This window comes from Bos javanicus, chromosome 25, assembly GCF_032452875.1.
Source record: "Bos javanicus breed banteng chromosome 25, ARS-OSU_banteng_1.0, whole genome shotgun sequence".
Lineage (NCBI taxonomy): Eukaryota > Metazoa > Chordata > Mammalia > Artiodactyla > Bovidae > Bos > Bos javanicus.
The window spans coordinates 1349178-1370531 of record NC_083892.1 but is presented as its reverse complement, the minus strand read 5'-3'; the positions used below and the strand labels follow the sequence as shown (position 1 = coordinate 1370531).

The following is a 21354-nucleotide window of genomic DNA, read 5'->3' as shown; positions in this document are numbered from 1 at the left end:
CCCGGCCCCTTCTCCGCTTCCGGCCGTGCCCGGACTTCTTTACGGGGGACACACCCGCCGCTTCCGGCGCCAGGCGGGTCTGCAGCGCGCGGCGGCGGCGGCGTCTTTCCGCCCGACCGCTGAGGCAGCCCTGGCAATGGCGCGCAGGAAGGTGCGGCCGCGGCTGATCGCTGAGCTGGCCCGCCGTGTGCGGGCCCTCCGCGAGCAGCGGGAGCGGCCGCGCGACTCAGTGCGCTACGCCCTGGACTACGAGACGCTGATACGGCCGCACTCGGGCCGCAAGCTGCCCTTGCGAGCCTGGGTCGACGTGCGCCGCGAGAGTCGGCTCCTGCAGCTGCTCGGCCGCCTTCCGTTCTTCGGCCTGGGCCGCCTGGTCACGCGCAAGTCCTGGCTGTGGCAGCACGACGAGCCATGCTACTGGCGCCTCACGCGTGTCCGGCCGGACTACACGGCGCAGGTGCGCGCATCGGGAGCTCCGCGCCGCTCCCGGCTCCGCGGGGCTCCGGCGCCTCCCCTGCGCGCCACCGAGTGGGAGGGGGTCTCCTGTCGCCCGACCCCTGGGCGAGCGCTTTCCGAGCTGACCTCCTCCCCCACTTGCTTTACAGAACCTGGACCATGGGAAGGCTTGGGGCATCCTAACCTTCAAAGGTAAGGTGTCGGAGACTCGGTGGGGAGGCTGCCCGCAACAGGTTGTTCCGGCAACGTCTGAGCGAGGGCCCCCGTCTCCTCTCCCCAGGAAAGACGGAGAGTGAGGCCCGGGAGATCGAGCAGGTCATGCACCACGACTGGCGGCTGGTGCCCAAACACGAGGAGGAGGCCTTCACCTCTTTCACCCCGGCGCCAGAGGAGACGCCGCGCCCCGTCCCCTACCCGCCGCTCCTCCGGGCCATGATTCTAGCAGAGCGACAGAAAAACGGAGACCCTAGCACGGAGGAGCCCATGCTTAGCTTGGAGAGGATACGCACTGATCCCTGGGACTATCCGGAGAATCAGGAGGCGAAGAAAAAGACCAAGGGCACTGCAGTCTAAAGTGCGGGAGCGGGCAGGCTTCCCCAAGGGTGCCAGACAGGGCACCCCTTTGGGTCACACCGGAATCAGCCCCCCTGGTATCTTGGATCTGACCTCCCCGCCAACTTGTCGAGGATTTACGTTTTCGTAGAAAGGGTGCGGTCTGCACCCTGGTTCCTCTGTCCCGGCTTCCCCAACTCGCAGATCTATCTGACTGCCAGAAGTGGCTCCTGGGGGGCACGCTGGAAGCAGCAGGGCAGCAAGTGTGGAGCCCAGTGCTGGCCTGTCACTTCCACCTTGGCTCCCCTTCCCACGACCCGGGCAGAAACTGAACGCGAATAAAGGAACATGAAGTAGCCTGGGATGTGGCTTCTTTTGAGTTTGGGGTTGAGGGACCAAAGCGGGCTGGTGGCAGGGCTTCAGGGAGGAACAGGCTGTCACTGCTGCTTACGGCCGTTGGTGCGGAGACCCGAGGGGACCGGGGCGGTCCGGGCGCGGCCGTAGAGGTCCCAGTGTGGGCGTGGACTACAGGCGCCGCCCCGCTGCGCCCACCGAGGCTGCGGCTCCCGGCGACAAGGCCGCTTTAAGTACAGGCTCCGCCCCGGTCCGCGCGCCGCCCCCGCCCCGGGCCCGCGCCGCCCGCGCCCCGCCGTCGCCATCATGATCTGCCTAGTGTTGACCATCTTCGCCAACCTCTTCCCGGCGGGTGAGCGGCGGGGGCCGGGCCACGCGGGGCAGGGAGGGGGTGCGGCCGGGCTGCGCGGGCCGGGGAGGGGGTGCAGCCGGGCCTGACGCGCCCGGACCCCGCCGGTCCCCGCAGCCTACACCGGCGTGCACGAGCGCACCTTCCTGGCCGTGAAGCCCGACGGCGTGCAGCGGCGGCTCGTGGGCGAGATCGTGCGGCGCTTCGAGAGGAAGGGCTTCAAGTTGGTGGCGCTGAAACTGGTGCAGGTGAGCACCGGAGTCCCCAGCCGTGGGTAGTGGGGCGGGGCCCCGGGGGCCAGAATCCCCCGAGCACGCGGCCTGTCCCTCTACCTCCCCAGGCTTCGGAGGAGCTGTTGCGGGAACACTATGCCGAGCTGCGCGAGCGCCCCTTCTTCGGGCGCCTGGTCAAGTACATGGGCTCCGGGCCGGTGGTGGCCATGGTGAGTGTCGGCCGGCGGGCGGGCGGGCGGGTGGGCGGGACGCTGACCCGGCGCTGACCTCCGACCCTATCGGCAGGTGTGGCAGGGTCTGGACGTTGTACGCGCTTCCCGGGCGCTCATCGGAGCCACGAATCCGGCCGACGCCACGCCCGGCACCATCCGCGGCGATTTCTGCATCGAGGTCGGCAAGTAAGTCGGGTTCCGAGTCTCCCAACTGGGCTGCGCGGGCCCCTGACCGAGCTCTGCCTGCTCCGGGCTGTGCTCATGCCGCCTCTCCCCGCACAGGAACGTGATTCACGGCAGCGACTCGGTGGAGAGCGCTCGCCGCGAGATCGCACTCTGGTTCCGCACAGACGAGCTCCTGTGCTGGGAGGATAGCGCGGGACACTGGCTGTACGAGTAGCTGGGCCTCTTGGGTTGCGGCTGACCCCGCCCCCTCCAGGCCCCACCCCGGAGCTGTGGTAGCCCCGCAGCAGCCTTCCCGAGGGCAGGTGGGTGGCCCGCCTGCCGAGCTCTGGTTGCCTTCCTGCCCTGGATGGGGTTCTCAGGCGCCTCGGCCCAGCCCGCGCCCGTTTACAGCTCGCCTGCAAACGCACCAGGGCGCAGCTCTGGTACTTGGCTTGCCCCGGCATTTGTTTTTATAATAAACGGAAGAAAACTTTTGTGCTCCAGTTGGTTTGGGCACAGGGACACAGAAGTATGGTGTTAAGACATTTATTACATACAGAGCAGACACGTAGGGTCACTTGCAGGGCCAAAGCCTGAGGAGAATCGTCCCAGCCCCTTCCCCTGGCTGCACCCACCCGGCTCCCCCCAGGTCGCTTCAGGCCCCCTGAGGACAGAGAGGGACTTGACGGACATCACAGTGGAGAGTGGCAGGGCGTGGGGGAAGCCTGCAGCGGTACCGGCTGGGCTTGGGGGCAGCTGCCCAGGGTCTGTGCTTCTCTGTGGGAGGGGGTGGGCAGCAGGGCCTGGGGCGACCCTGCCCAGTGCCTGGAGGAACAGGAGTGAGGCCTGGGCAGGGAGGGTAGCAGTCCAGGGCGATGCCCCTCAGAGCAGCAGGCACGGATACCTAGCAGCTCCTCTCCTTGGCCTCTGCTCATCAGCCTGTCGTCAGGGCCCTCATGGGAGCAGGTCGCACCGCCGACCCCAGGCACTTAGTAGCGTGTCTTAGGAGCAGGCTCCTCGGAGACTGCACCGGAGGCAGGCCCTGGAGCACTCCTTCCCATCACCCTGAGGCTGAGCCTACATCTAAGGACTGACCCCAGGAGAGGCCAGCCCCCCCCCCCCCAACCAACCCCTTCTTCCTGAGGCCTGGGCCTGCCCTGGCAGCCTGAGAAATTCCACCCTAGGGGCTTCCGAGAGGGGTGGGACTCAAGGGGCCTGCTCCTACAAGGTGGGTCTTTGCCCAGGTTGAGCCAGCAGGGAGGGGAAGACACGGGTCAGTGAGGGCCTAGCACACGGGACGATCACAGGGCTCGAGCGGGATGAGGGCGTCTGTCTGTCTTTCTGTCTTCTCGAGCAGCTGCCCCAGGAAGCTTGGTTACGTGCTTTCATGCCAGTTCCCAGGGTGGCAGGGGTCGGGGTGGAGGGAGCCCAGGGAAGGTGAGCAGCTGGGCCAGCTCCCTGAGGGTTGGAGCCCTGCTCTTGTGGACAGCAGTCAAAGGCAAGTGGACCAAGGGTGGGAAGACGCAGCAGGGTTGAGTCCCTGCTTGTCCCCCGGGGGGACCCTGGGAGAGCGTGATGGGAGTGGGAGGCTCCGGGTGGAGCCAGGGCCACCTGTAGGGGTGTGCCCTGGCCTGACCCCCACTGGGGTTCTGTCTCGCTCTGGCCCTGCAGTGCCCTGGGCCTGGAGGACTTAGAGCCAGGTGCCGGCCAGGAGCTGTTGGGGAGCTGGTGTTCCAAGAGGCTCTGCGCCTCCCTGGTCAGAACGCTGCCTGCTCCCCGCCCCACCCCCAGCCAGACCCACTGCTCTGCCAGCTCGCAGGGGGAGGCCCCGGGCCTCAGGTGAAAGCTGCAGGTTGAGAGGTCAGAAGTGGGGTGGACGGGCGCCTGGCCGCCCCGAGGCGGCGGTGGGCAGGTGGGCGGGGCGTATGTACAGGTGCGGGCGGCATCAGGCGGGCAGGGTGGAGGGGCACAGCTCACTCGGGGGTGTAGGACACCTGCCACACGATGATGTGGCTGCGCTCGGCCTTGGACAGCACCGGCTTCACCTGGCTGACGTCCCCAGCGCCCTCCTCCGGCTCGTCGTCCTCGCCGTCGCCTGAGGAGAGCACAGCTGCGTGAAGGGGCTGCCTGCCCGTGAAGGGGCCGCCTGCCCAGGACACCCCCACTGTGCCCCGTGGCGCGCCCTCACCAATGCGGAAGTCGATGTAGCCCTCCCCGCCGCTCAGCACCAGCACGTTCTTCAGCTTCTGGGCCTCGGCATCTGCAGCAGGAGCGGTGGGCCCAGGGCCCTCGGAGGGGCTGTCGAGCACACTGCCGTTCAGGGTGGCCAGCACATTCCCTGCCAAGGGCACAAGCCTTAGCAGGGCAGCGGGGACCCCGCACGGTCTCCTGCCAGGGCCTCGCTGCAGCCCTCGGGGTGGGGTAGGGGGGCTGCCGGGAGCTCACCTGGCACCGAGACGAAGAACTTGACGGCATCCCGGTGGCCGTGGAAGCAGAGCTGCGCCTGCGCCATGGAGCAGTAGGGGATGAAGCTGCTGGCTGCCCGGTCGCTGCTGTCGTCGCCGTACACGTGGATGACGCCGCCGGGGCGGGCCCCCTCTCCCGACGTGGGGGACGTCTTGTTGGCTAAAGAGAGAGGGGCCGGGGGCGCTGAGCCTGCCCACTGGGCAGGTGGGCCTTCCAGCAGGCAAGGGATGGGGTGGGGCCTGCTTGGGGCCCTCAGCTGAGCCAAGGGCAAGGCCATTTCAGCCCCAGGGCATCCAGGATGGGGGCCTCCTGAAAGCAGACGGTGGGCACTTTGGACTCACCTCGCAGCCCCAGGAGCTGGCCTCGGTGCAGGACCACGGCTGGGGAGGGTGAGGGCAGGGCAAGGAAGGGAGAGAGACAGGTGGTCACAGAGGAACTGGGCCAAGGGGGCTGTGCCCGGGCAGCCCACATCCGCCCGTGGCCTGGCAGCGCGCCCACCCGGGCCCCTGATGTGCGCCCACCGGCGCTGCAGGCACCTGGGGCACTCACTCTCGGTCAGGGGGATGGAGACGACGACTCCATTGCCGGTGCCCACCCAGAGGCGGTTGCCCGCGATAAGCAGGGCCGTGATGCGCACGAAGGAGAAGCCCAGCTTTCCCGTGCCTGTGGGGGCGGGGGGTGGTCAGCGAGGTGGCCTTGGGGGACCCCCGCCCCCACACGCTGGCCGGCCGCCCTCACCCAGCATCTTGCTGACGTAGGGCTCGATGTCCACGTCCTGCAGGTGCTGGTGGGTGTGGGCGTGGTAGAGCCGCAGTGTGGAGTCCAGGCGGATGGACACCCAGACCCCGTCACCAATCCATGCCAGCTGCCGCACCTGGCTCTCCCGCCGTGGGTGGGCATCGAACGACTTCTGTGGGGTCAGGGCAGCCCGTCAACGGGGCAGAATCCCTGAAGCTGCCACAGCAGAGGCAGCTCACGGCCACCTTTCAGGGCCTCATTGCCCTCTCCTTCTGGGGGCCCCGGGACCTCCCCACAGCTGTGCCAAGGGAGGTGCCTGGGGCCTGCGCAGACTGTGACTGCTGGGTCAGGGGGAAGCAGCAGGCGGGCTCCAGGCAGACAGGCTTTCATAGCCCAGCCGCCCTATGCTGGCCCATGACCTCAGACGAACCAGTTGCCCCACTGAGGGCGTTTCCTGCAACCCCACGAAGCCCCCACATGGGGAGCCCTGCCGCACTCGCCTCGATCTGCATGGTCTTGGGCTGGATGACGTGCACCTTGTTCTTGTAGCCACACCAGACGCGGTCGTGCACGACGGCCATGCAGCGGATGGAGTGGTGCGGGTGGCCCAGGTCCATCAGGTGGTAGTTGCTCAGGTCCCACTGGCCGTCTGCAGAGAGCCCGCGAGCCCTGCTCAGGCCTGGCTGCGCTGCTTCTGCTCACGTGGGGGGGTCACGCCCTGAGGGGATGTCAGGCCCCCCCGCACCCTCAAGCCAGGTCTCACCTTCACCCCGGTGGAAGATGGCCAGGGTCCCGTCGGCCAGAGCCACCAGCACGCGCCCCTTCACATGCCTGTGACAGGAGGGCAGGTGGGTGGTGAGCTGGGCTCAGGCCACCGCCCTTGGCCCTCCCTGCCCACCCGCCCCGGCGGGGTCACGCACACCAGGCTCAGCACCGAGTCCTTCAGCTTGATGGAGTGCAGACACTTCTTCCAGTTGGCCACAGCCGAGTGCACATACAGCCTGCAGGAGGAGGCCAGTGGGCGGGGGTGCCCAGGGTGCCCTCCCCACCCCGACCCCTGCGACCCTGCCTACCAGCCGTTTTGGGCTCCCAGCCACATGGTGGGCGCGGCACTGGTGCTGCCCGCGGGGTCCCCGCTGGGCTCCGGCTCGGGCTGCACACCACTCACGTCAGCCTCTGGCCCGTTCTCACTGTGGGGAGGATGGCGGCTCCAGGGAGGTCCACGGAAGCCTGGTCCCGCCCCCGCCAGTCCTCCCAACTCCCACTGCCCCATCCTGAGAGAGCCCACCTGTCAGGCTGGGTGCTGGGGGGTGGGGTGGGGGCCGGGTCCGTAAAGACATGCTCTGTGAGGGGCCCGGGCCTCACGGCGGCTGCCTCTGCCTCACTGGGCCCTGCATCTGGCACCTCCGTGGCCTCCGTGGCCTCCTCCGTGGATGGAGCCGGGTTGACCTTCCCATTGGCGACAGCCGACACCTCCCCTGTGGAAGGGAGGGGTGAGAGGAGATGGCCACGGGCCTGGCCTGGGACTCACCCTGGCCCTCGTCCAGCACTGGGGTGTCCCCCGGGCCCAGGACTCACCCTGGCCCTTGTCCAGCACCGGGGTGTCCCCCCGGGAGGAGCAGTTGCTGCGTGGTACATTGCAGCGCGTGGCACAGCCCACCAGCGTGATGCCAGCCAGCACCCCATCTGCGCCTGAGTCCTCGGGGTTCACGTCGCTGTCCAGGAAGATCTCCCCTGGAGGGTAGTCGCCGTCGCTGGCGGCTGGAGGGAGTCACAGCCGTCACCCAGCTCTGAGGGGCCCCCGTGACACCCCCCAGCTCCAGTCCCAGTGTGGGTGTTGGGAGGGGAGGGGCTGCCTGTGACGCCACCCCATCTCCTTGTCCCGGGTGAGCGCCGCACTGGGGTCTCCACCTCTGTCAGCGACAGGACGGGGCGGTGAGCTCCCCCCTGGATGCCCGCCCTGGGGACCCAGCACCCACCAGGGATGCTGGAGATGCAGAGCACGTGGGCATTGCACACGGTGAACTGATCCACAACGGTGCCCGGCTGGTTGGCGTCGATGACCACCACTTTGCTGGTGGTCAGCGTGCTGGTGAGGATCCACACACGGCTGGAGGTGGCATCTGCCTCGGGAAGCTCCTTGGCCTGTTTTCAAGCACAGGGACAGGCTGGGGCACCCACTATTCTGGCAGCAACGGGGGCCGGTAAGGGGGCCCCACAATCTCTCAGGATCTGGCCTTGCCCATGGCCTCGCCCTCCCCTGTGGCCAGGACGGCAAGAAGGCAGAACTGTACTCCGTGTCTAGGTCCAGGAACTCAGAGCCTCACCTCCCCAGAAGAAAGCTTAGTTCCCAGCATTAAGGCGCTGACTCCTACCTCAAGCCTGGAGGTGAAGTGAAGCCCCAGCATCCAGCCCCTAGCCTAGCTCCCTGGCGGCAGAGACGCTGCTCCAACCTGGCTGCCCTAAACCTTCGCCGCTCCTCGCTGCCCCGCCCACCCGCAGCGGATCTCAGGTGAGCCGGGTCTCCGGCCACTGTCCCCAGCTGTTCTCCAGACTGGGCGCGGCAGAGCCCTCTGGACGACAGGACGCCCGCTACCCTGACCTTCTTCTTCTCGGGGGACGCGTGGTTGCTCTTGGCCTCTCCTTCCACTTCTCGGTCGCAGGTCAGAGGGTCGCGGCCCGGCGCGGGCTTGACTCCATTCCCAGGGCCGTCCTCACTCAGCTTCCAGCCGCTCAGGTTGACGCCCGCGGCACACCACAGCTGGGGGAAGGCGGCCGTAAGGTCGGGGAGCCGGCCTCCCCCGGCTTCCCCGCCCTCCTGGACGTAGCTTCTGGGGGCCTCTGCCGCCTGGCGAGCTCCGGAGCCTCACCTTCATGGTCGGGTCCTTCTCCACCAGCGGGCGGCAGTACACGGGGACCGGCACATTCTTCATGCGGGTGTCCTCCTGGCCCCCGTTGGGACTCAGCTGCAGGAACAGGGCAGCGCGCGCTGTGGGTGCCAGGCCGGGCCGGCTCACCGGCGTGCGGCGCACTTGGGACCGCCCTGCCCCGCCCCTGTCCCAGCCCCGCCCCGCCCCTGTCCCAGCCCCGCCCCATCGTGTACTTGGGACCCCGCCCTGCCCACGCCCCCGCTACGCCCAGCACCTGTTTGTACCTGGGACCCCGCCCCGCCCCAGCACCTCCTTGTAGTTGGGGCCCCGCCCACGGCCCACCCACGACCCGCCCCAGCACCTGCTTGTACTTGGGACCTCGCCCTGTCCCGCCCCCGCCCCGCCCCAGCACCTGCTTGTACTTGGCCGGCAGACTCCAGCCGCAGGCCTGCAGCCGCCCGTCGTCATTGCGCACGTGCTCGCGCACCTGGCGGTACTGCTCGCGCTTCTGCTCCCGCCGCGCGGACGACGTGCAGTCGCTGGCGGGGAAGGGCGGGCAGGTCACTGGGTCTGCAGGAGGGCGCCTGTGCCCCGGGGCTCCCCGTCCTGGACCTGCACTGCCCCTGCCGGGCGCGCATCTGACGGTTCGGAGGCCACTCCAGCAGCTGCCTCGGCCCAGATGTCCCTGTCGCCGTCCTCCACGGCCGACCCCCTTCCTTCCCCCTCCCTTCTGGGGAAACCCCCCCAGTCTTCTGACCTGGCACAGAATTCCCCGTTCGGCCCTGGACCCAGATTCTTAGCTTCAAAACTAAGGACAGCACAAAATTCCAGACACAAACTCATTCCCCAGAAAGAAGCTCAAGGCTGCAGGAAAAGTTCCTGTCAACTCCGAGAACCTCTGTGGAGTAGAGGGTGCAGGAGCCGCCCGGTGGGGCCTAGGGTCGCTGCTGGTTGCCTGGTGGGGGTCACCAGAGGAGCAAGGCCCAGCCCCTGGGACCATGCGGAGGGAGTGGGGGGGAGCATGGCCTCGGCCAGGGATGCCCAGTGCTCCCACGGGTGTGCACCCTCGGTGGGACCCCAGAGCAGCACGGTGGGGGCCGGAGGGGAGGGCCCGGGAGACTCACTCATCTGGGAAGAATTCCAGGGGCCGGCTGCCCGCTGAGCTCTGGCACATGCCGTGGTTGCGGCGCTGGCTGAAGCCGGCTGTGGTGGGCGACTTGTAATGGATGTTCACAGAGGGGTATGACCGCTTGGCTGGAGGCGGGCTGGACGAGGAGCTGAAGAGGCGGCTGAAGCTGCCAGCGAGGCACAGGGAGTGAGGGCAGGCCCAAGGGGCAGCCTCCCCAGCAGCCACTGCCCACACCCGCCCAGAGCCCCCAGCTCACAACTGCCAGATGGTGGACTTCTTCTTCTCCTGGACAGACGGGTGCTCGCGGGATGCTCTGCAGGGAAGGGGTGGGGGAGAGGCCCTGCTCAGCCCAGCCCAGCCTGACTCTGCCCTGCCCAGTCCAGCCAGCCCCCGTGCCATCACTGGGCCCTCCTGCCTCCCTTGCTTCAGACCCTCCCCCTGGACACAAGCACAGGAGCATCGGATGAGAGGGGCTCCTGGGTGTTACCCATCACTTCCTAGAGGGATCCTGCTGCGCTGGCCCTGATGTGCCCCAGCCTCTCTCTAGCCCAGAGGGTGCATCCACTGGCCAGACCAGGGCTGTACCAGAGGCCTGGCTCTGCTGGCCCCTGCAGATTCACCAGGGAGGCCCTGGCACCCTCAGTCTTTCAGGAAGAGAGGGGAAGGGGGAGGTCAGCTACACTTCCCTCCCCAGGACCTCTGAGAGTGATCCCCGCCCCCGACCGCAGGAGTCTGGAGGCCCACCTGATCATCTCGGTCCACCGCACGGCCTCCTGTAGCTCCATCAGCCGCTCCTTGTACTGGTTGCGCTCCATGAGCACTCGAGCCATCTCCACCCGCGTGAAGCGGCGGCGCTGCGCCATGGGGATTTTGTCCTGCAGGGAGAGTGCCGCTGCTCAGCGGTGAGGGGCCGCCTCTGGGAGTGGGCGCACCCTAGGGCGGCTTCCCCATGGGCTCAGGCAATGCGGTGGGGAGGGCTGGGCACGGGACAGCACCACCCACCGGGAATGGGTCCCCTTCTTCCTAGAAGGCCACGTGGCACACTCCAGGGCCACTATGCGGTGTGTTTACCTAGAAGCTCCTGGCAATCCCAAACGCCCTCATCAAGGCTAACAGGTGGGACTGACCCATGGGCACAGCAGTAAGAGAGGATCTGGGGGGTCTGGTGAGCAGGACCTGGGTCACTACGTCAGAACTCATTGCTTAAGGTACCGGTGAAGCTGCTGTCCCTGTCAGAACCGTGTCCTCATGCAGCCCTAGCTGGGGTCGCCCTCCCTGAGTGCCCCCCGGACCGGCACTTGGAGTTCACAGCTGTGCTTGCAGCCTCAGGCCCCATACAAGGCCAAGGCACTGATCGGGCGCCTCCCCCACCAGGCCCCAGGTGGGCCTTGGGGAGTGGCAGCTGCCCAGGACACCTGTGGTTCTGTCCCCTCCTAGAGTATCTGGAGGTGGGGGCTGCGTAGGGTGGGCCAGGTGAGCAGCTAGTTTCCCAGGTGCTGGCTGTGGGACTGGTCTGATAGGTGTGTCACACGACCCCACAGCTGATGAGTGTGAGGTTAGCATCCAAACGTCACCCCAGGTTAGAGGCCCAGGACCGCCCTCTGTGTAAGGAGGGCAGCCAGGTCACTGGGCCGGGTGAGCAGGGAGAGCCCGCCTGTGACTGTGGGCAATCCACAGCTGCTAGGACCTGGGTGAGGTGGCATCCTACAGACAGTGGGGCTGGTTCTGACCTCATAGAGTCCAGGGTGGGGGTGCTGCTGCTGGGTGCAGGCTTCACACAGGAGATGGGCCCAGAGACCGCAACTAGGGCATCCCGCTGACCGCCCCACCGCGCCCCGCCCCCCCCCCGCGCCCCACCCCGCCCTGCACGTTAATAGTGGAATATACCAATTCTGTACAGAGACAGCTGCTTACATCCTCCACCTCTTCTTTGGGTTCACGGTGGGCAGTGATGGCCTCCGACTTCACTCTGTGGGATGAGGACGGGAGCGGGGCGGGAGTGAGGCCCCCGCCCGTGCACCACCGGGGCTGTGTCACACCTCTCAGCTGCTCGCAGGGCTCTCCCCTCAAGCTCTAGGCCCTGAGCATTCCTGCCGGAGCCCTGGGTCCACCCTCCACCCCTGCCCATGTGCTCCCCGAAGCCCGGCCAAGGAACAGGACCTCCAGTCAGCCGGCCAAGCGCTGGTGGGAAGGCAGTGCTGGCCAGGGGAGACCTGGCCCTGGGCCCCACAGACCCCGGCACAGGCGCCCCCTGCCTCCGGCCTGCCCCTCACACCTCCCTTTCCTGTCTGCAGCCAGAGACACCGGTCGGGAGAGCGGGGTGACGATGGAGGAAAAGGCCACAGGGAGGTGCGGAGCGCTGAGGGGGTACCCCAGCCGTTCCTGGGCTGAGGGCGAGGGCAAGGGGGGAGCGCCGGGACTCACAACGGCTAGAGGCCCTTTCCCCTCTCCCCTTCCCCTGAGCGAAAGGCCGCGTGTGAGCGCGGCGGGAAGGGCCGGCTCAGCCGTTGGATGAGGGACACCCACGACGAAGCGCTGTCCCTAGTGCAGGACTCCCGCAGGCGAGAGGAAGGGGCGCCCAGGGCGGGGCCGGACCCCGCCCTCCATGCCCGGCCCCGCCTCCACGGGAGCCCCGCCCCGCGGGTCACGCCCACCTCCTCAGCTCCTCCTCCAGGTCTTTGATGCGGTTCTCCAGTCTGAGTTTGGCCTGCCTGGCGGCCTCCAAGTCCCCCTTCAGCGCCTCCTGCTCCCCCGACAGCTGGTCCACCTTGGCGATGAGGTCGTTTTTCACCACGTTCAGAGCGTTTCTTTGAAAAGGCAGAGAGAGGCGAGCTGCTGTGTGCATTAAGGGATGGGCTCTCAGAGGCAGCTGCCCACCCTGGTGATCTGAGCACACACACCCTGGTCCCAAAAGTGAATGAGCGGTGACAGGTGGTGGTGAGACGCTGTGACCACCGCCACCCTCTCCCCAGGAGGGTGGGCTCAGTCCAGGGGTTCCAGGTTTTCCCTGCAGGCCACCCTGCAGGCTGGGCGGCTGCAGCCGTTACAGGAGCCCCTGGCCGGTGGAGGGAGGGCATTCTTACTTGGTTTCTAGAAGCTGTGAGTTCTCCAGCAGCAGATTCCCCACTTCCTTGCCCATTCCTGAAACAAAGGGCACGGAGTTGTCACACGTGCATGGTGAAGCCAGACCCTGATGCCCATCCCTGCCTCAGAGTAACAAATGTCTCCCTGGGGGAGGGGGCGCAGCCCACGCTGGAAGGACCCCACCCACTGGGGCCGACGTGAGGGGCCAAGGACCAGAGGCCCGAACTGCAGGAAGACACCAGGCTGGGCCATTCCGGGAGAGGCCTCTGCTGGTCACGGCACAGGCTCTCCACCAAGCAACACAGTTGGGGAAGGACCTGCTGTGTGTGAGCTCGTGGGGTCTCGGCCTGGCCTCTGCAGGGCACTGGGCAGGTCCCCGGGTCCTGGTGGACACCGCAGCCCTGGGCTGACTTCTAGAGCTCAGCGATGGGGATTGCGGCTGTCTACTGACATGAAGTCTGCACACCAGCAGGGCCCCGAGAGGCCTCTGCACAACCTCCTCCATCTCTGCCCACCCCGCCCAGCGTCACCACCCTCCCCCAGGAGCACAGAGGCTGCAGTTGTGGTGACAGGACAGGGCCCCAGGCCCAGGGGGCAGGATGGCCCATGGCAGGTACAGCTCTCAGTGGGCTGGGAGCAGACCTGGGACCTGGCCCGAGGGCAGGGCCCGCAGGGGTCAGAGGTGGGAGTGAGGAGGGCAGCGCTCCCAGGGCGGTGCCTGGTGGGGACCCAGGAGGCCACAAAGCCCCAGAGCACGGCTGATCCTTTAGGACAGCCTCCCGCGCAGTTCACCCCACAGCCTAACACGGCCGTGGCACGAGGTGACCCCGCACAGTGTGCCCAGCCTGGGTCCCCTGCTGTTTCCGTCCCCAACTCCCCGTCCCCAGTGGGGCCTGCCTGCCCTTCAGGTGGGACACAGCTGGCCCTGGGCGCAGGCCTTCTGAACTAACGAGGCTCAGAGACGCTGAGGCTCCCCGCTAAGTCCATCAAGGGCCTGCTCCGAGGGGGTCAGGTGCCCACTCGCCACGCCTGCTGGGGGCCCCACACCCCGCCCAGAAGCCACGGCCCTGCTGCCCCCACGCGCCCCCCCATCAGGCTCAACAAAGCAAATGGCTCGGGAAGCGTGAGGGGGTGTCGGGGAGGCAGAGGAAGCCAGAAGTAGGGAAACGCGTACTGAACTGGGGCCTTGGCCTTACCAAAAAAATCATCACGCACTATGGGCGCCATCCCAGTCCCACGGGAGACAGGCGACCGGGGCGGGAGGAGGAGAGGGAGAGAAGAGAAGCGCGTTAAGCCCGTGTGACGAGCAGGCGGGGGGACGTCAGGGCTGCTGCTCATCAGGCTAGGGGTGCTTGCGGGAGCGGGATAGAAAGGTCACCCTTGGGCGACGCAGAGGCCTGCCAGGCCAGGAGCGCGGAGCGGTGAGGGGAAGCTCAGGGAAGCCCAGCGGACATCTGACAGTGAACTCCTGGGAGGAGGGGGAGTTAAGGGCGGGGTCTCTGCAAGTGAGGGGGAGCTGTGCCAGGCCTGGTGCTTTTGAGTGGGTGTGTGGGGGATGACCACCTGAGGGTGGTCAGGGCCCCAGAGCCCCTGCTGAGAGCAGGGGGGCAGGGCCGTGGCTCAGGCGCCCCTTGCAGAGCACCCCTGACTTCCAGGCTGCACCCGACAGAGGGGAAACACTACAGAACCGGGCCCCCACGTGGTGTCGTTAACTCTCGGCCCTGCGGAAGCTGAAGAGACAGCCTCGGAGGAGAGGCCAGGTCCAGGTCCCCTCACTTGTCAGGGTCGCTGTCTGCAGGCCAGTGAAGCAGACCAAAACAAGCTTCGGAGCAGCAGGGGGCTGGCAGCGGAAGCAAGCGTGCCTTGGTGGCTGGGGCCGGGGTCGGGCGCGGACGGGCTGCAGCTGGGGTGTCCCAGGGTGCCACCCCTCCACCGGGACGCCACCGCGGGGAAGAGGGTCACAGCAGAGATACACACCTGAGAACTCCCCTGCAGCCACGTCCAGCGAGGCACGGCGAGACCGGGGGGAGGAAGCGACAAAGGTCAATTGGTGACTGAAACCAGCAGAATCGAGAGGCTCTTGTTAAAGAAAAAGCAGCAATGACCAGCCATTTCGGGTTGAAGAGCCCGAAAGAGTATGAGCGGACATCCCCAGGCCCGTGGGTGCCAACTGCCACTCAAGGCAGGGCCCCCGCGGGAAAGGGGAGGCCGGGACAGCACGGCCCTCGGTCCCCAGGCCTGGGGGTGGGCGTGGCCCTCTCTGCTCCCCCCACCCATCAGGAGGGCTGCCCGCCCGTGAGGCCAGCCTGTGTGTGGGGGTGTGGTGGGTGCTGGGCGTCCAGCCTCACAAGTGCCCCCAGAGTGGGTGAGCTGCCGACACGGACCTGGCCTCGGGGGCGGGGGGCCTGGCCAGCCCAGAAGACCAGGGCCCTCTCCTTTGCCAGGAGGAAATCACTGAGTCAGGATGGGGTGAGGTGGCCCTTCTTTGTGCCAAACTGCTCCCCACTACCCAGCTGAAGACTTGAAATGATAGTCTTCACTTTGGTTCACTTCATGCAGAAAGAAATGATATAGCCGCCCGACGGAAGTGACAAGTGACGGATTCTGCTGGAGGCACTGTCATTGCTGCCTCCGGAGCCCGGTGTCCTCCTTAGACCTCTTTCTACACAGACATCACTTTTTAAAAAACAAAATCTCGACCACACTCCCCATTGTCTCGGGCAATTTGCTCCAACCATCACCCTGAAAGCGTCCACGTGGCGACGCCCCACTGTTTGCCGCAGCTCCTCTGATAGGCGTTTCGACCTGGGGCTGTGCAGGCACCACGGTGTGTTCACGGGCTCCTGTGGGCACGCTTGGCCCTATCGGACGAACAGTGGCCTCACTCCTGCAGGCCCAGACGGCCTCCACGTCACCCATCACCTCCCACCAGCAGCACGGACAGCACCCGCTTCATTTTCATCAATCATTTGAGGAAAACAAGTTATCACGGTTCATTTCTGTTACTCCTGAAGTTGAGCAGCTTTTCAGGTTTGTGGGTCCTGTGAATGTCCTACTTTATCCTCTACTCATTTCCTGTTGTATGTTACTTCCTTTAATATTAATCATGGAGACCATATATATATGTAGGCTTTGGCCATGAAGAGAGGCACAGGTTATGAAAATACTCTCCGATACCCTCTTCTGGTTCTATTATCCTCGTATTTTTACATCGATCTTTATCCACCTAGAAATTACTTATGTACATGGTGTGAGGTTAGATTAGACTTCATTTTTTCCAAGTGGCTATTCAACGACTCCAGTACATATGCTAAGTCAACCATAATCGGGCACCTTCTGGCGTCAGTGACAGGGGACCGGGCTTCCCGTTGCTGACACCTCCTCCAGCTGAGCTGGACTCTGGGCACAAGAGCAGAGCCCCAGCTCACCCGTCCAGCTCATCCCTGGACAAAGGGCCAGCCCCACGCTCCAGGGCTCCGTCCACACGTCCCGAGAGCTCTCCACCCTCCTCAGCTCCTCAGGGCTGCCTGCCCTGCCTGTGCCCCTCGCACTGAAGCCTCCAGAAAGGTCCCCAAAGGCCTGTCACCCCCAGAAGTGGGGTCTCATTCCAGCAGAGCTGAGTGGTGCCCAAGAGGCCTTCCGCCCGACAAAGTGCCAGGACTCAGGGTCCCACCCCCCCAACTGAGAAGACAGCTCTCCCTGCAGCCCCTCAGAGCAGACTCATCGGAGGTGCTGGTTAGGACCTCCCGCAGGAAGATCAGGTCAGGCACTCCCGCTCCAGGGAACCAGCCCCAGGAGCCCTGTGCGCATCATGCTGGGGGCCGGTGACCCACCTTCACCTACTGCTTCAGTTCTGTGGTTCCAGGTAACACCAACTGATGTGCAGTTTACAGGGACTGACATCCAGGGCGGTGCCGCCTGAACCATAGGAGGTGGCCAAGTGCCACAGCATCTGCCAGCCCCGGGGGCGCTGAGGTGGGAGGGCGGGGACGGCCACATGGGAGGACGGCCACACGGCGAGAGTGGACCCACCGTCGGCGCTGCAGCCGTGGGCACGGCAGGGAGGGACCAGCTCTGCAGCCTGGGGCCATGGAGCAGGAGATCTGGCCAGCAGGAGGGATCGACACGAGCAGGCCACTCAGTGCCGCCAGGGAGCGAGGAGGCCTGTGAGCTCCCGTGATCTCTAAGAACCACGTGAGGTGCCACAAGCGAGGCAGAAGCCTCAGTCCTGACAGCCAAAAGGGAGACGACCCAAATGCCCCTCCGTGGCTGAACGGAGACATGAAGTGTGGTCTGTCCACACACTGGAACGCTATTCAGCCACTAAAAAGGAATGAGATCCTGACATGCTCCTATGCGGATGAGGCTCAAAGGCATTCTGCTAAATGAAGGCGGGCAGATGCAAAACGCACTGACATGAAGTGCCCAGGGAGGCGCGTCTGCATACGGGACGTGGAACAGTGGCGTGGGGTCGGGGGAGGTGGCAGGGACCGCTGCTTGTTTTGGGGGGCGGGTGAAGTGTTCAGAAGTCACACGGTGAGGAGCGCACAGATAGCGTGGTGTGGACATCCCACCTCCGGAAAGCTGCTGGTCGAGGCAGGGCCACTGCCCGGGCTGGGCGTGAGGTCAAGTCCTGACTCTGCCTACGCACCTCACCCTTGTGACCCTGGTTTCCTCTCTGGGACGTGGGCCATCAGCAGTGCCGTGCACAGAGCATGCTGGCAGCCCTCTTCTCGTAAGGACCGTGATGAATGCAGGAGTCCTGTCACATGACATGAACGGGGAAAGGCACGAGGCCCGGGACCCAGCGTCGTCGTCCCTGAGACCCCCACCATCAGCGCACCCAGGAGCGGGCCTCCGCCCCCGACAGGGAAGTGCAGTGTCCTGTGCCTGCACGGTTCCCAAGCGTGCGGGGCCCTGGTGCAAAAGCTCTGCCGCGCACGAGGCTGCCCTCAGCCCCTCGCAGCCTCCCTGGCAGGAGGGCGCTCGCTCCAGTGACCGCAGCCTGGACCCAGGTGCCTCCTCCCAGCTTCACCCGGCCCTGCCGGCCTGCACCCGTCCCCATGAGTCCACGTCCCGGGGGGACGGGGACCCACGTCTAGAAACCTCTCCTGAAGACATCACCGGACACTCTGGCAAAGACCTAAGCCCGCAAGTGGCTATGAGAGTGGAAGTCGAACAGTACAATTTAGAACCAAGATGGAACCCATCAGGTCATTTGCAGTCACGTGAAGATAAGGAAGGTAGAACGTGCTGCGGAACTTAGTCATTCAGGGGACATCAGCGTCAGCCACAGAGAACAGGCCGGATGCACGTGGCCGCCCCACACCCTGGGCGCATGTGCTGGTGAGGGGGTCTCTTGTCACGACACAGCGGGGGCGGGGGGCTGCTTTGCTGTTTACTCTCTTCTTGGCAGAGTGTGATAATTATTTAACATTATTACCAGCTTGTACCCTTTTTCCAAAACTGAGAAAAATGCCTAAAAATTAAACTTATATGATATTAGCTGAAACATGTAAAAAAAGAGCAGAAAGATGTCAAAATATTAAAGGTGATTATTCCTAATAGATTTTTTTTGAATACTAATAGTTTTGTACATTTAAAAATATGTATTTTTATATAATGCTTATGAGAAAGATTCTGTTAAAAATATTTATTGCCCAGAGCGGGCATCCTTGTCTTGTCCCTAATCTTAGAGGGGATACTTTCAGTCTTCCTGCACGGAGTGTGAACGTACTTCCCAGTCCTGAAACGCGCCTGACAGTTGAGACGGTGGTGAGTTTCACATAGTGTGTTTCATGGCACCCCGATGCACGTGACTGTGCACCCACAGCTGGCACAGCCGTGCTGGTGCTGAGCCCCCGGTGCTGCTGCAGCCCGCAGCCCCCACCCCGAGGAAGAGCCGGCTCCTGGGAACCACTAGGCAGAGGAGGCGGGGCCGTGCCAGCTGAAAACGCCAGCCAGGCCCCCTTCGTCTACGGGTCAGGCCCGGCGGTGCGGGCAATTGGCAGGCTAGCCGGGTGGCACTGTCCACACAGGGACCCACTGTGGAGATGCCCCGAGCGCCCGTGGGCATGTCTGTCGGGGGAGAGACAGCAGCAGCAGGACTGACAACCAAAACTCCGGGATGCTGGACAGCCCTGCCTCCTCGGGCTGCTGGTCAAACACCATCACATGTTAGAAGGCAGGGCTCCCAGATGCTGCTGGAGCATCGCTACCAGCCCGCTGGCCACACGTCCAGAGGGAGCAGCCGTGCCAGCTCCAGCTGCTGCCCCAGCCCGAGGAGAAACAAGAGAACCCTCCCCCCCAGGGGTGGGGAGGGGATGCACCGGAACCACAGCCCCGATGCCTGCCTCGCTGGCTCAGAGCGGGACGGACGCTTCAGGGACGAGGCTGCCTCTCCAGGCTCCGCTCTGGACATGTGCCAGGTCCAGGGGTGGGGCGGAACCTGGGAGACTGCAGGACTTGCCGCCACTGCCCTGAGGGCCCCAGCCCAGCCTCTGGGCTATACGGGCTCTCTCTGTACCATCTCACACTCGCGGAGGGAGCTGACTGTCTGGGTACATTCCTCGAGAACTGGAAGAGCTAGCAACGGCCACCCTTCCAGAATGTCTCCTGAAGGTGGAAGGGGCTCGGCACAGGGGCCGCTGAGGACTACCGGGGACAGGACTGTTCTTGGGGTGACGGTGTCTTCTGCAATTAGTGGTTCAACTCTGTGAGCACCGCAAACCCTGCAGGGTGGCACCCTCCACATTTACAGCTGGTACAAAGAACTTCCCGGCTCACAGAGACTCCACCCTCATCCAAAACAAGAGCACCCACAGCAGGCCCCGGAACGGCTGTGTTACCTAGCAGGTCGGCCCCTTCGTCCACGTCTCCGATGACCTCGGAGCCCGCCGTCGACAGCTCGTGGTACAGGGAGTCGGTGTTGATGCCAAAAGCCTTGTTCACGATTCCCTGGGTTGGGCTGTGAGGACACGCGGTGAGGGAGACCAGTGAGCAGGCAGCGCCGCAGGACCAGGCATGAGGACACCCCTGCAGGGCCGCCGATGCCAGCGCCGCCCAAGCAGGGGCAGGCATGGCAGGTGCTGGGTCAGCACCCCAGGCATTTCCCCCCCGAGGGGCTGCGGGCACAGGCTCTGGGCCCAGCAAGCACCTGCTGCCTGTGCGGTCCAGGCGGGGCTCCCGGCCCATGTCCAGCTCTGGGGTGGAGTCGATGATGTCCTGGACGTCAGACCACTCGTCACTGCTGCCCATGCCTGGGGGACACAGTGGAGCCTGGGTTGGGGGTGGCTGGCGGCTCCTGGCACTCCCTGTGGCTGCCCTGGGGCCCCCTTGTCCGGAGACCCCAGGCCAGGCCAGAGTGGGCAGGAGGGTCAGGGGAGGGTTCTTCTGGGGGACCGGGGGCCGGGCGCAGTACCTATGCTGACATTGCGCATCTCCTGTGTGACCTGCACCTCCATGTTGCGGCTGTTGCGCTTCTCCCGCGCTCGCTTGCCGTTCTTGGAGCCACCGTAGTCGCCCAGTGGCTGCAGGCCCTCACTGAGGGGCGTGACCGCGGCCGAGGGCACGGAGGATGTGGGCGTGTTGGACTTGGTGCCCGTGGTGCTGGGCGTGGCCGCTGCTGAGGACTGGCCCGACTCGGACATCTCGTCCTGTGGACACTGGGGCCAAACACAGGGAGAGGGAGGCTCGAGGTGTGGGTCTCGCCCCTGGGAGGCCGGCTGGACTGCGCAGGGTGGGTGGGTGTAACGTCCACTGCCTCGAGGCCCCCTCACTTGGGGTCTTTGCCACCCTGCAGTAACACAGCACTTGGGGCCGGAGTGAACGGGACAGGGGGACACTTCTCTCCCACCGGGCTGATTCTTCCTGTCACTCGGCTCATCTGGCTGCAGCCTCTGGCTCTCCAGGGGCAGGTACAGCTTATTTAAAAGGCTTCCCCAGGACAGACAGGAAGTTATGTGGACGGGGCCAGTAACCCCTTGCAGCCGGAGGGTGGACAGAGCTAAGCCACAGCCCAGGGTAGGGCAGAGGCCCCCCAGCGGGGGAGGGGACTGGGGAGGCCGGCGTGCCTTCTGACCAAGTTACCGCTCCTCTGCGAGGCCCTCGAGGGAGGACCCGTCCTGCCCCGGCGACAGTCAGGGGCTGTGACGCCCCGATTCTGCCAGTGGTGGCCCCTCCCCAACAAAGAGACACCAGGGGACGGGCTTCACTTAACCTCCACGGCCCAGCTGAACTGAAGTTTGCCTTCGACACCTGCGCAAGTGCAAACAAGTTGAAACCCGACTTCTGCAGAATGGGATGTCCCCAAACATTTCAAGAGTGCAAAAAGATCAGATTAGTAAAAACTTCCACCGACTGTCAGCCTTAAGGATCTCCCTGGAGACAGAAAATGCTGTCTGAATACTGTGCTCCCCTCCATCCGTCTTTCCTGGGGAACCTCAATAGCAGCAGCCCCTGATCTGTGAACAGAGCCCGGGGCCTGCAGTCTCTCGCCTATGCAGAGAAGGGGCACAGTCTTGGCGGGGTGGGGGGGACAGCCCTGTGTCCCCTCCAGGCACACATTTCCCCTTGGTGCTTCCAGAGGACCCAATGGTGGGGTGCGGCCTTCTCTGTGAAGCTGGAGGGAAGCTGGTACTCCCTCCTGTAACTAGGCAGGGCTGGCTGGGCTCCTGGGGCCGCTTCCAGGTGACCGGGGGTCAGAGCTGGTTGGGAACTTCTGAGATCTGCCTTGCCCCAAGCAGCC

General features: G+C 65.2%; 3 protein-coding genes across 20 annotated transcripts in view; 2 read left to right on the top strand and 1 right to left on the bottom strand.

The window, feature by feature from the left end:
• Window positions 1-57: 57 nt before the first annotated feature.
• MRPS34 (mitochondrial ribosomal protein S34) lies at window positions 58-1366 on the top strand. Its single transcript, XM_061400758.1, has 3 exons — window positions 58-457; window positions 606-648; window positions 737-1366. Exons 1-3 carry the CDS (start codon window positions 137-139, stop codon window positions 1027-1029), a joined length of 657 nt encoding a protein of 218 aa, XP_061256742.1. The 5' UTR covers window positions 58-136; the 3' UTR covers window positions 1030-1366.
• Window positions 1367-1604: 238 nt separating this feature from the next.
• NME3 (NME/NM23 nucleoside diphosphate kinase 3) lies at window positions 1605-2815 on the top strand. Its single transcript, XM_061400766.1, has 5 exons — window positions 1605-1714; window positions 1829-1959; window positions 2052-2153; window positions 2230-2342; window positions 2439-2815. The coding sequence occupies exons 1-5, from the start codon at window positions 1669-1671 to the stop codon at window positions 2554-2556; spliced, it is 510 nt and encodes a 169-aa protein (XP_061256750.1). The 5' UTR covers window positions 1605-1668; the 3' UTR covers window positions 2557-2815.
• Window positions 2816-2851: 36 nt separating this feature from the next.
• MAPK8IP3 (mitogen-activated protein kinase 8 interacting protein 3) overlaps window positions 2852-21354 on the bottom strand; it is a 44247-nt gene continuing 25744 nt past the window's right edge. For 9 of the 18 annotated variants that reach the window (XM_061400719.1, XM_061400718.1, XM_061400726.1 and 6 more), the window contains 27 exons: window positions 20029-20272; window positions 19765-19867; window positions 19457-19575; window positions 14586-14687; window positions 13805-13822; window positions 12608-12665; window positions 12179-12331; window positions 11412-11493; window positions 10269-10399; window positions 9781-9837; window positions 9520-9690; window positions 8808-8934; window positions 8396-8491; window positions 8128-8286; window positions 7505-7670; window positions 7104-7286; window positions 6814-7003; window positions 6599-6715; window positions 6446-6526; window positions 6289-6356; window positions 6026-6174; window positions 5526-5697; window positions 5337-5450; window positions 5129-5167; window positions 4767-4946; window positions 4510-4659; window positions 2852-4416 (listed from right to left, as the gene is read on the bottom strand). In XM_061400719.1, the coding sequence (XP_061256703.1) occupies window positions 4295-4416; window positions 4510-4659; window positions 4767-4946; window positions 5129-5167; window positions 5337-5450; window positions 5526-5697; window positions 6026-6174; window positions 6289-6356; window positions 6446-6526; window positions 6599-6715; window positions 6814-7003; window positions 7104-7286; window positions 7505-7670; window positions 8128-8286; window positions 8396-8491; window positions 8808-8934; window positions 9520-9690; window positions 9781-9837; window positions 10269-10399; window positions 11412-11493; window positions 12179-12331; window positions 12608-12665; window positions 13805-13822; window positions 14586-14687; window positions 19457-19575; window positions 19765-19867; window positions 20029-20272 (3351 nt within the window). In that variant the 3' untranslated portion in view covers window positions 2852-4294. The remainder of the gene's footprint in view (window positions 4417-4509; window positions 4660-4766; window positions 4947-5128; window positions 5168-5336; window positions 5451-5525; window positions 5698-6025; window positions 6175-6288; window positions 6357-6445; window positions 6527-6598; window positions 6716-6813; window positions 7004-7103; window positions 7287-7504; window positions 7671-8127; window positions 8287-8395; window positions 8492-8807; window positions 8935-9519; window positions 9691-9780; window positions 9838-10268; window positions 10400-11411; window positions 11494-12178; window positions 12332-12607; window positions 12666-13804; window positions 13823-14585; window positions 14688-19456; window positions 19576-19764; window positions 19868-20028; window positions 20273-21354) is intronic. The other 9 variants (XM_061400725.1, XM_061400735.1, XM_061400728.1 and 6 more) reach the window with 6 other exon arrangements.